Source organism: Hydra viridissima, unplaced genomic scaffold (assembly GCF_058129835.1).
Source record: "Hydra viridissima isolate aposymbiotic clone 2 unplaced genomic scaffold, HvirCarnegie_v1 scaffold_106, whole genome shotgun sequence".
NCBI lineage: Eukaryota > Metazoa > Cnidaria > Hydrozoa > Anthoathecata > Hydridae > Hydra > Hydra viridissima.
In genome coordinates, this window is record NW_028324375.1 from 1 (window position 1) to 12,177 (window position 12,177).

Here is a 12,177-nt window from a genome sequence, read left to right on the forward strand (position 1 = left end):
TAAGATATAGATGAAACAAATGTTAGGCTGCATAAAATCAAAAACTGCATTGCCTATCATAAACACAAATGTCTAGTGAGAGCTTTTAAAGGTCGTTCTTTTCGTCTTTTAATTTGGTGAATCGCGATTTGAATTTTCTAAGGCGCACATGTCTTTCAGTTGCTTTTTTCTTAAGGAAAGGTCGCCAGAGTTTTTTTACGCAGCTCCTGCAGCATAATCTTTAACAAAATACTCTTTTGTATATCATTACATAGAAATAAACAAAAACCATATGCGTAAACAGAGATAAATTAGAACGCAAAAGTGCATAAAAAGCCTCGCTACTTTGCTATAGAAGAAGTGGATGACTAGATACAACTTTGTAAATTCGTGCACTACCTCAATGGATTAAGGTATTTTTCGAAAGTTTTTTAAAAGCATAAATAGCGTAGTCTTCCTCTTTTAAATCTAGCTTATGTCTAAGGCAGTTTTTGAATAGATTTTCAAAGAAAGGTTAGCGTACTTTTCCACTTTTAAGTTTAGCTTATGTAGCTTGACAAAACAACACACAAAAAGACAAGATAAAGTATCAGATAAACGTAAAATAAAATATAAATGAAACTAAAGTTAGGCTGCATAAAAAACAAACAACTTAATAATCTACTAGACATGTTTAAGTTGAATTAAGTAAAGTCTTTGCGCAAATTTGGGTAAATAAGAGAGTAAAAATCCATAAAAAGAAGAAGTGGATGAGTAGATACAATTTTTTAAATTTGTGTGCTATCTCTATTGAATAAGGTAGTTTTCGAGAGTTTTTTCAAAGCAAAATTAGCGTAGTGTTCCTCTTTTAAATCTAGATTATCTCAAAAATAGATTTCGAATAGTTTTTCAAAGAAAGGTTAGCGCAGCTTTCCTCTTTTAACATTAGCTTATGTAGCTTGACATCACAGAACACAAAAAGATAAAATAAAATATAAGACAAACGTAAAATGAAAAATAGATGTAGCTAAAGTTAGGCAGCATAAAAAACCAACAACATAATAATCTACTAGGCATGTTTAAATTGAATTAAATAAAATCCTTTGCGCAAAATAGGTATGTTAGAGAGTAAAAGCGCATAGAAAGCCTCGCTACTTTGCTGTGAAAGAAGTGGATGACTAGATACAACTTTTTAAAATCCTGTGCTATCTCTATCGATTAAGGTAGTTTTCGAAAGATTTTTCAAAGCAAAAATAGCGTAGTCTTTCTCTTTTAAATCTAGATTATGTCTAAGGTAGTTTTTGAACAGCTTTTCAAAGAAAGGTTAGCGTAGCTTTCCTCTTTTAAGTTTAGCTTATGTAGCTTGACATCACAAAACACAAAATTCAAAAAGACAAAAATAAAATATAAGATAAACGTAAAATAAAATATAGATGAAGCTAAAGTTAGACTGCATAAAAAAACAACAACGTAATAACCTACTAGAATCTAATAAAACCCCTATGCACAAATGTAGGTATGTTAGAGAGTAAAAGTGCATAAAAAGCCTCGCTACTTTGTTTAAGGTAGTTTTTGAATAGTTTTTCAAAGAAAGCTTAGCGTAGTTTTCCTCTTTAAAGTTTGGCTTATGTAGCTTGACATCACAAAACACAAAACACTAAAAGGAAAGGTAATATAAAAGTTAATCGTAAAATAAAATGTAGGTGAAATAAATGTTAGGCTGCATAAAAGAAAAAAAAAATCGTAACATAATAATCTTCTATATATGTTTGGATTGAATTAAATGAATTCCTTTGCGTAAATATAAGCAAACTAGTGAGAAAAAGTGCATAAAGAGCCTCGCTACTTTGCTGCAGAAGTAGTGGATGACTATATGCAATTTTTTAAAATCGTGTGCTATCTCTATCGATTAAGGTAGTTTTCGAAAGTTTTTTCAAAGTAAAAATAGTGTAGTTTTCCTCTTTTAAATCTAGCTTTTGTCTAGGGTAGTTTATGAATAGATTTTCAAAGAAAGGTTAGCGTAGCATTCCACTTTTAAGTTTAGCTTAAGTTGCTTGGCATCACAAAACTCAAAACTCAAAAAGAAAAGATAAAATATATGATAAACCTAAAACATAATATAGATGAAACTAAAGTTAGGCTGCATAAAAAACCAACAACATAATAATCTACTAGGCATGTTTAAATTGAATTAAATAAAATCCTTTGCGCAAATGTAGGTATGTTAGAGAGTAAAAGTGCATGAAAAGCCTCGCTACTTTGTTAAAGGTAGTTTTTGAATAGTTTTTCAAAGCAAGTTTAGCGTAGTTTTCCTCTTTTATGTTTAGACTATGTAGCTTGACATCACAGAACACAAAGCTCAAAAAGGCAAGATAAAATATAAGTTAATCGTAAAATATAGATGTAACAAAGTTTAGACTGCATAAAAAACCAACAACATAATAATCTACTAGGCATGTTTAAGTTGAATTAAATAATGTCCTTTGCGCAAATATAGGAAAGTTAGAGTAAAAATCCATAAAAAGCCTCGATACTTTGCTGAAGAAGAAGATGACTATATGCAACTTTTTAAAATTGTGAGCTATCTATATCGATTTAGGTCCTTTTTGAGTACTTTTTCAAAGAAAAGTTAGCGCAGTTTTCCCTTTTAAGATTAGATTATGAAGCTTGACATAACAAAACACAAACTAACAAAGGCAAGATAAAATATAAGGTAAACGCAATATAATGTATAGATGAAACTAAAGTTAGGCTGCATAAAACAAACGGGTAACAATACTCTTCTATGTATGTTTACATTGAGTTAAATAAAATCCTTTGCGCAAATATAGGTATGTTAGAGAATAAAAGTGCATAAAAAGCCTCAGTACTTTGCTGTAGAAGAAGTGGATGAGTAGATACAATTTTTTAAATTTGTGTGCTATCTCTATCGAATAAGTTAGTTTTCGAGAGTTTTTTCAAAGCAAAATTAGCGTAGTGTTCCTCTTTTAAATCTAGATTATCTCAAAAATAGATTTCGAATAGTTTTTCAAAGAAGGTTAGCGCAGCTTTCCTCTTTTAACATTAGCTTATGTAGCTTGACATCACAGAACACAAAAAGATAAAATAAAATATAAGACAAACGTAAAATGAAAAATAGATGTAGCTAAAGTTAGGCTGCATAAAAAACCAACAACATAATAATCTACTAGGCATGTTTAAATTGAATTAAATAAAATCCTTTGCGCAAAAATAGGTATGTTAGAGAGTAAAAGCGCATAAAAAGCCTCGCTACTTTGTTAAAGGTAGTTTTTGAATAGTTTTTCAAAGACAGGTTAGCGTAAATTTCCCTCTTTAAAGTTTAGCTTATGTAGCTTGACATCACAAAATATAAAACTCAAAAAGACAAGATAAAATATAAGATAAACGCAAATAAAATATAGATGAAACTAAAGTTAGGCTGCATACAAAACCAACAACATAATATTCTACTAGTTATGTTTTAAATTGAATTAAATAAAATCCTTTACGCAAATATAGGTAAGTTAGAGAGTAAAAGTGCATAAAAAGCTTTACTTTGCTGAAGAAGAAGATGAATAGATGCAACTTTTTAAATTCGTGAGCTATCTCTATCGGTGTAAGGTAGTTTTTGAACAATTTTTCAAAGAAAAGTTAGCCTAGTTTTCTTCTTTTAAGTTTAAATTATGTAGCTTGACATCACAAAATACAAAACTCAAAAGACAAGATAAAATATAAGATAAACGCAAAATAAAATATAGATGAAACTAAAGTTAGGCTGCATACAAAACCAACAACATAATATTCTACTAGAAAAGTTAGCCTAGTTTCCTTCTTTTAAGTTTAGATTATGTAGCTTGACATCACAAAACACAAAAAGGCAAGATAAAATACAAGGTAAACGTAAAATAAAATAGAAGTCAAACAAAAGTTAGGTTGCATAAATACAAAAACTGCATTGCCAAAAATAGAATTTGTTGTCTAGAAAGACCTTTTAAACTTTGTTTCTTTCGTTTTTTGACTTAGTGAATCGCGATCTGGTTTTTCTTAGGCGCGCTTGTTTCTTAGTTGTTTTTTTTGTAAAGAAACTTTATTCAGACGTTTTTTTTTACGCAACTCCTTTAACATTATTTTTAACAAAGTATTCTTTTATACGTGTTTACATTGAAATAAAACCCTTTGCGTAAATAGAGATAAATTAGAGAGCAAAAGTACATAAAAAGCCTCGCTACTTTGCAGAAGAAGAATTGGATGGCAAGATTCGTGTGCTTTCTCTTTCGTTTAAGGTACTTCTTGAATATTTTTTCAAAGAAAAGTTAGCGTAGTTTTCCCCTTTTAAGTTTAGCTTACGCAGCTTGACATCACAAAACGCAAAACCAATAAGGCATGATAAAATACAAGATAAACGTAAAATAAAATAGAAGTGAAACAAAAGTTAGACTGCATAAAAACAAAAAAAAAAAAAAAAACATAATATACTTCTATGTATGTTTACATTGATCTAAACAAAATCCTTTGTGTAAAGATATGAAAAAATAGAGAGTAAGAGTTCATAAAAAAGCCTCGCTATTTTGCTGAAGAAGAAATGGATGTCTAGATCTTTTAAAATAAGGAACTTTTTGATTTCTTTTTCCGAAAAATGGTTGGAGCAGTTTTCCTTTTTTAAATTTCACTTATGCAGTTTAACATCACAGGAAATATTATTTTGCTTTTTAACAAACTCTTAAAAACATCAGAAGTAATTCTAAATGCAACTCTATTAAAAGTTTTCACAGAATAACAAAACGACTTCTTTTTTTTTTTTTTAAAGATAAAAAAAAGTTTGAACTATCTTTAAATAAGAAATGTGAGAACAGTTTAACAGAACTTCTTGTTTATTATGTCTTTAGCGAAACAGATAAAAATATTTGCAAAAGCATAGATAAAACAAACTACACAAAAGGCCCATCTTTATTGCCAAACTGAACAAACTTATCTAAACTACATAAATGGTTTCACGATATTGCCATATTGAACAAACTTTTCTAAACTACCCTCTTTTTGAATTTTTAGCTTCATGTTTTTAATTTTGTCTTTAATATGGCTTTGGTAGGAGTACTTTTGCAAGACATGAATGAGCTTGTCACTGCTATGATTTGCCAAGATGCCAAGGTAATCTTTGTACGAGCAACTTGAGCTTACATCTGTAAACACGTCTTGCAAGATGTATGCCAACACCAAAGCTGCACATCGTGGAAAACTTCTGGTGTTGAACCATTCGTTGTGGCCAGGGCAAGCATTCAGCTCTTCAACTATTTCATCTAAAATTTTACAAACTCAAGTCATAACACAAAGTGATTAAATCAAATATTCATTTGGTTCTGAAGTAAGACAAGATTTATTCTGTTTTTTTATTTATTTTTTTTTTGTTTGACCTTATTGTTTGCACTGATAGCAATAACTGGTTTTTGAAAGATTACCTAAATGGCATTGGCTAACTTCTGCTTTGTTTTCCTTTGTTCTTGGCTGAGTTGATCCTGAAATAAAATAAAACCATGTTCATTTTTCTAATTCATAAAAACCATCAACAGTTTCTAAGTGTTAGAGATGATAACAAGCTGTGCATGATTTCTAACGGTGATGTTTCTAACTTCATCATTAGAAATCGGGTAGACACAACTTTCTAAAAGTGCACTTAGCAATGATGGCTAGTTTTTGTTAACAGTTAACCATCTGAAATTGTGCAAGAAGAGGTTTGTGTTTATATATCTTTGTATAAATTAGGTTTTACATTACCGATGAGTTCTTGAGTGAAAGATGGCATTTCCAACTTGATTTTTTTTCTTCTTGGATCTTTTACTTCTAAAACATAATCAGTTTTAGTATCATTCACTTGTATAAACATTTAAGCAATCACAGAATTAGTCCTGCAACAAATACATACACACTTCTGTGTTGTTTTTTTGTTTTGTTTTGTTTTTTTTACAGCTCTAACAATAACAATAGGGCAAGGAGTTGATTTGGGCATTTTCATTTTTTGAAAGCGTGTTGAGATTTGCATAAAAATCAAAAATCAAAAATCAAAAAGAATTTACCTCTGGATGTAGAGGCAAGACTTTGGCTAAATAGGCTACCAACAGATTGAACAGCATAAGGTGAGAGCTGCTTTGCAAGAACAGTACCAGCCTGTTGGACAGGAACAGCTGAAACTGGATCAGATGAAAGAAACAAACTGGGTTTGGCCAATGTTTGCTGAAAAGCAACAAGGCTAGGAGTCAGAGGAACAGAAAAGACCTCTTTTGAAGGACAGAAAGCGACTTGCTGAGAAGGAGAAGCAGAAACAGGTTTGGCAACCACTTGCTCATTAAAGTAAACTGGAGAAAGTTTTGCATGGTGTTCAATAAAATCCGGTTCATCAGGAAATAATGTTAATGCAAGAGGAGAACAAGCTGTGCCAACAGGAACAGCTAGAGTCTGATCTACATCCATACAAACAGCTTGTTCGTTAGGAACTAGTTGTGCAAGAGCAGGGGATAGTTCAAGAACTGGACCAGCGATTGTTTGTTCAGATGGAACAGACGAAACAGGAGTTGAGGTAGGTTCACACAAGAAATCTACGGCATGGTCGTTGCTATCCTCTAAAGGAACATTGTTTTCTACAGCTGGAGAAAACGGAACCACTGTGGTACAGCTGAAAGTAGCAGCACATTCTTCAGAGTCAGAACCGGAGTCTAAATCTTCCTCAAAGATGTCCTCAACCTCATGAAAACCGTACTCCTCTGCATTAGTTTGGAGCCAGTCCATCACATCCTTCTCCTTCTTTGGTGGTCTCTCAGACTTTTCAACAGTCAAAGACTCTATGACTCCGAAGGACTGTCCGATGCCCAGGGCAAAGCGCAACTCCTCTGCAGCGTTCCACTGGGACACATAAAAGCTATCCATTGTGTTCCTGCTGTGCTTCATGTAGAGTGTAGCAAACCGCTCGCGATCTTCTTTGCTGTTGTTGGCAAAGTAAGTGGCTATCGAACCGCGAATGCAAGTGGGAGTAAGACGCTTCATGGGAATGTTTACTTGGCTTTTTCTGAAGCAGGACGTCAGGCAAGAGGAGATAGCAGAGGAACCCATCTGGTAAACAGGCACTCTAGTTGCACCGAGTGTCACACATTCGTCTTTGTTGGGTCTCATCGATGGAAAAAGGGGCCTGTAGCAGTCGCTCAACTCCAAAACAGTCTTGGTGTCTGCAGCCATGTAGTGAGAGTCGTTGACAAGAAGGTCTCTGTATCTCAGCAAATAAATATCGATCAACACTTTCAAGTCGTTCGGCACTAGAATGTTTTTGGCTCCGTACTTGTATGCTGTTTTGTAGCGCTCTTGCACAATGCAATATCCACACTCACTCTTCTCAGCAGCCATGTAGTCTCTAATGTTTAAAAGAGCAATGTTAGATTTTCTTAAACTGTTAATTACAGTGACAGAGAGCAGAAGATGGTTTCGTAGAGACACAGCATTGTCTCTAGTCGGTGTAAGAGACGGCTTTCTAATCGATTCCACTAACTGTCTTACGTATGCAGACTTGCCATATTCGTTCAGCAAACTGACATTGATGATGTTGATGCATTTTTTGCTTTTCACAAGGCTCCTCCTCAAAGAACGAAAGGGCCTCAGCACTTTTTGTAACTCCTCCACCTTGCAGCGCAAACGTCGGATGGCCTCATGAGAAAGTCCGAAATAGACATTCCTGGCTTCACTGAAACGAAACAGGAGACAAAGGTAGACAAGGCGGTTGTACAACGTGTGACAAGACATGGCTTTTGTTTGGTCAAGTTCACTCAGCTTGGAATTGAGCTGAATGTTTTTAAAGTGCATGGAAAAGTATCTATCCTCCAAAACGTTGGAATTGGTGAGAGCGTTCGGGTGCAGCGTCAGCGTGCTGTCACAACATGTCAATATTTCAACAACTGCATTTTTGTAGATCTTTGCTTGTGACAAAGTGTTGTTGTTGGCTACCACAAGCCACTTTTCAAAATCTCTGAAGAGCTCATCTGCTGACTGGTAATAAAAGTGAAAAGCATCTTTGTCCAGCTGAAACAAGAGTCTCTTATCTTCTGTCAAGACGGAGGAGTTGGAAACCAAGTGCTTTAAGGAATTAAAATCAGAGTCTAGGACGGATTCGGTGTTCAGCTCTTTGTTTTCTACAGAGGTGCAGTGGTTTGCAGAAGGAGCCTCGGACGAACCAGCAACTGATGAGGGCAAGCTTAAAAGAGGATCAGAGGAAAGAACCGGAGAAGAAAAAGAGGAGGAAGGCCCAGGAGCAGAGGATGCAGAGCCTGATGCAGACGCTTGTTCAGCTACTGGCTTAATACCAAAGAAGGCAGGTCGAATAAATTGAGGGACATAGAGCTTGTCGTTGTCGTATCGCTTTGCCTCTGCAATCTTTTGTTTGATCGTCTTGGAATCGTAGAAATGAGTCTCTTTCAAGTGTATGTCCAGTCGGTCGTAATACTTCCAACATTGCAAACAGGGGTAAGGTTTTGGACAGCCGGACTTGCGTTCGAGACGAGCATGCTGAAACTTCCTGACCATTGCAGAGTAAAAGATGGAAGCTTCATCCAAAGTCCAAGAATGATCTTTTTTAGTCAAGTGTCTTTTAATGCTTGTGGAGGAATGTTTGCACAAAGGCATCGGACAGCTAACAGCGTACCTCTTCTTGGTACCATAGAAAGGTACAACCCTGTTTACGGAGCCACACGCTGCAACTAATGCGGCCCTGACTTTGTTTTTGAGCTTTAAGTCTCTCTGTTCTTGTGACTGCCTTCTTTTCTTTTTTTTCGCTTTAGAGTTCGGAGAAGGGGCAACAACAGTGTTGTTTTCTTGTGAAGAAGACATGTTCAGGTGTTTGTTTGCAACGGTTTATGCTAAAAAAAAGAAGACAGTTAGTGAGAGTGTTTTTCTTCTGCCTGCATCCTGGAATCCTGGAATGTTTACAACTGCAGGGAAGAGCTGTGTTTTTTCGAATCCTCTGCAAAAGAGAAAAAAGAAAGAAAAGAGAGCAACAAGAAGAAACAAAGTTTCCACTAGCAAATGAAAAAGAATGAGAGCAACTAGCATTACATGCATGGTGGCAGCAGTGATTGCTATTATGAGAAGGAGAATGAGAAAAAAAAAAAAAAAAAAGAAACAAATAAATAAAGAGATGGAGTTTGAGAGGATCTCGCAACCATATGACTCAAAGAAAGAAACTGTGTTGAAAAAAGGCAAGAGAGGGCAAATAGAACTTGCTAACAAGGACAAATGACAGACATAACTACAACAGTAACAACTCTCATTGCAAGCATAATAACAACAGCATCAGCATCACTGACTCAGAGAGTGTTGACATAACAAAAAAGAAAACAAAAGTACAAGCCAAGTGGGGGAACATTAACAAACACTCATTGCAACTATAACAACAACAACAACAACAGCAACAGCATCACTGACTCAGAGGGTATTGATAAAAAAAAACAAGCAAAACAAAAACAAACAAAAAAACAAATAAAAAAACAAAACAAGCAAATTGGGTGAACAGTAACAACTCTCATTGCAAGCATAATAACAACAACAGCATCAGCATCAGCATCACTGACTCAGAGAGTGTTGACAAAATAAAATAGACAATAAGCAAGCAAAGTGGGTGAACAGTAACAACTCTCACTGCAAGCATAATAACAACAACAGCATCAGCATCAGCATCACTGACTCAGAGAGTGTTGATAAAATAAAACAGATTATAAACAAACAAAGTGGGTGAACAGTAACAGCTCTCATTGAAAGCATAATAACAACAACAGCATCACTAACTCAGAGGATATATAAAAAAACAAACAAACAAACAAACAAAACAAAAACAAAAAAAAAACAAGCAAAGTGGCTGAACAGTAACAGCTATCATTGCAAGTAAAATAACAACAACAGCATCAGCAACATCATCACTGACTCAGAGAGTGGTGATAAAATAAAACAGATTAAAAAACAAGCAAAGTGGCTAAACAGTAACAACTATAAATACAAGTAAAATGACAAAAGCAGCAACAGCATCACTAACTCGCAGGGTGTTGATAAAAAAAAAAGCAACAAACAAATAAAGCAAGCAAAGTGGGTGAACATTAACACTCATTGCAACTATAATAACACCAACAGCAACAGCATCAGTGACTCAAAGGGTGTTGATAAACAAAAACAAAGGCACAAACAAAACAAGCAGAGTGGGTGAACATTAACAACACTTATTGCAAGCATAATAACAACAACAGCATCAGCATCACTGACTCAGAGAGTGTTGATAAAATAAAATAGATTATAAACATGCCAAGTTTGTGAACATTAACAAACACTCATTGCAACTATAACAACGACTACAGCAACAGCATCACTTACTCAGAGAGTGTTGAGAAAAAAAACAACAAAAAAAACAAAAACAAAACAAAACAGAAAACAGAAGTACAAGCCAAGGGGGGGAACATTAACAAACACTCATTGCAACTATAACAACAACAACAGCAACAGCATCACTTACTCAGAGGATATTGATAAAAAAAACAAACAAACAAACAAACAAAACAAGCAAAGTGGCTGAACAGTAACAGCTATCATTGCAAGTAAAATAACAACAACAGCATCAGCAACATCATCACTGACTCAGAGAGTGGTGATAAAATAAAACAGATTAAAAAACAAGCAAAGTGGCTGAACAGTAACAACTATAAATACAAGTAAAATGACAAAAGCAGCAACAGCATCACTAACTCGCAGGGTGTTGATAAAAAAAAAAAGCAACAAACAAACAAAGCAAGCAAAGTGGGTGAACATTAACACTCATTGCAACTATAATAACACCAACAGCAACAGCATCAGTGACTCAAAGGGTGTTGATAAACAAAAACAAAAGCACAAACAAAACAAGCAAAGTGGGTGAACATTAGCAACACTTATTGCAAGCACAATAACAACAACAGCATCAGCATCACTGACTCAGAGAGTGTTGATAAAACAAAATAGATTATAAACAAGCCAAGTTGGTGAACATTAACAAACACTCATTGCAACTGTAATAAGAACAACAGCAACAGCATCACTGACACAAAGGGTGTTGATAAACAAAAACAAAAACACAAGCAAAGTGGGTGAACATTAACAACACTCATTGCAACTATAACAACAACAACAGCAACAGCATCACTGGCTCAAAGGGTGTTGATAAAATAAAGAAATAAAAACAAAACAAGCAAAGTGGGTGAACAGTAACAACTCCCATTGCAAGCATAATAACGACAACAGCAACAGCAACACCATCACTGACTCAGAGAGTGTTGATAAAATAAAATAGATTATAAACAAGCCAAGTTGGTGAACATTAACAAACACTCATTGCAACTATAACAACGACTACAGCAACAGCATCACTTACTCAGAGAGTGTTGAGAAAAAAAAAACAAAAACAAAAAAAAAACAAAACAAAACAGAAAACAAAAGTACAAGCCAAGTGGGGGAACATTAACAAACACTCATTGCAACTGTAACAACAACAACAGCAACAGCATCACTTACTCAGAGAGTGTTTATAAATAAAACAAAAAACAAAAACAAGAAACAAAAATACAAGCCAAGTGGGTGATTACTAACAGCGCTAACAGCAGCAACAACAGTGTCTTTAGAAACAACAAACAAGTACAACAGCAACAACTGCTTTTACAGAGTATAACAATAACAACAACATGGCACTAACAACAACAAAAGGGTTGGAATAAAAACCTGTAGGCAAAAGGAGAGCTGCATTCAGACAAGATCGATTACAAAGAGGCTCTTCTTTAGGACAGAGGAGAAACTGCTTTTGAGGGACAGAGGGACTTTTGTTGTTGTGGTTGTTGTTGTTGTTGTGCAGAAACCAACAAACTTTTATTGAACCGAATATAACCGAATATAACCGAAAGTCTTGTTTGCTTCTGTTTTGTGCCATCAAGAAGGGAAAACAAAACATCACAAAACAAACGAAGCAAACGAAACAAACAAACAAACAAACGAACGAAACAAACAAACAAAAAAAAAAAAATTAAAAAAATTAACAAACAAACAAACAAACAAACAAGCAAACAAACAAAAACAAATAAGAAAAACAGAAAACGCAGTACCGAAACCTCGCCATTTTTTATCCTTCCTCAAGCTTTCTCTGGGCGCCAAAGACCGAGAAAGTTGAGCAAACGTGAC

The 12,177-nt window shown here is 34.6% G+C and overlaps 1 protein-coding gene across 2 annotated transcripts; it reads right to left on the reverse strand.

The window, feature by feature from the left end:
- Positions 1 to 4,887: 4,887 nt before the first annotated feature.
- On the reverse strand, positions 4,888 to 12,177 carry LOC149875909 (uncharacterized). 2 transcript variants are annotated; one of them, XM_090076038.1, is made up of 5 exons: positions 12,102 to 12,177; positions 6,030 to 8,849; positions 5,731 to 5,796; positions 5,415 to 5,471; positions 4,888 to 5,255 (listed from the first exon to the last, which is right to left on the reverse strand). In XM_090076038.1, the coding sequence occupies exons 2-5, from the start codon at positions 8,818 to 8,820 to the stop codon at positions 4,936 to 4,938; spliced, it is 3,234 nt and encodes a 1,077-aa protein (XP_089932164.1). In that variant the 5' UTR covers positions 8,821 to 8,849; positions 12,102 to 12,177; the 3' UTR covers positions 4,888 to 4,935. The 2 variants fall into 2 exon arrangements, with proteins under 2 accessions (XP_089932164.1, XP_089932163.1); XM_090076037.1 differs by having other exon boundaries at positions 6,030 to 12,168.

What these genes read in the sequence shown, in the direction of transcription:
- LOC149875909 (XM_090076038.1), bottom strand. Translation starts at nt 8,820, where the DNA reads ATGTCTTCTTCACAAGAAAACAACACTGTTGTTGCCCCTTCTCCGAAC. An exon ending in TCTTGCCTCTACATCCAGAG is followed by an intron (nt 5,797 to 6,029) that starts GTAAATTCTTTT and finishes ATTATGTTTTAG; the next exon opens with AAGTAAAAGATCCAAGAAGA. An exon ending in AGTTAGCCAATGCCATTTAG is followed by an intron (nt 5,256 to 5,414) that starts GTAATCTTTCAA and finishes GTAAAATTTTAG; the next exon opens with ATGAAATAGTTGAAGAGCTG.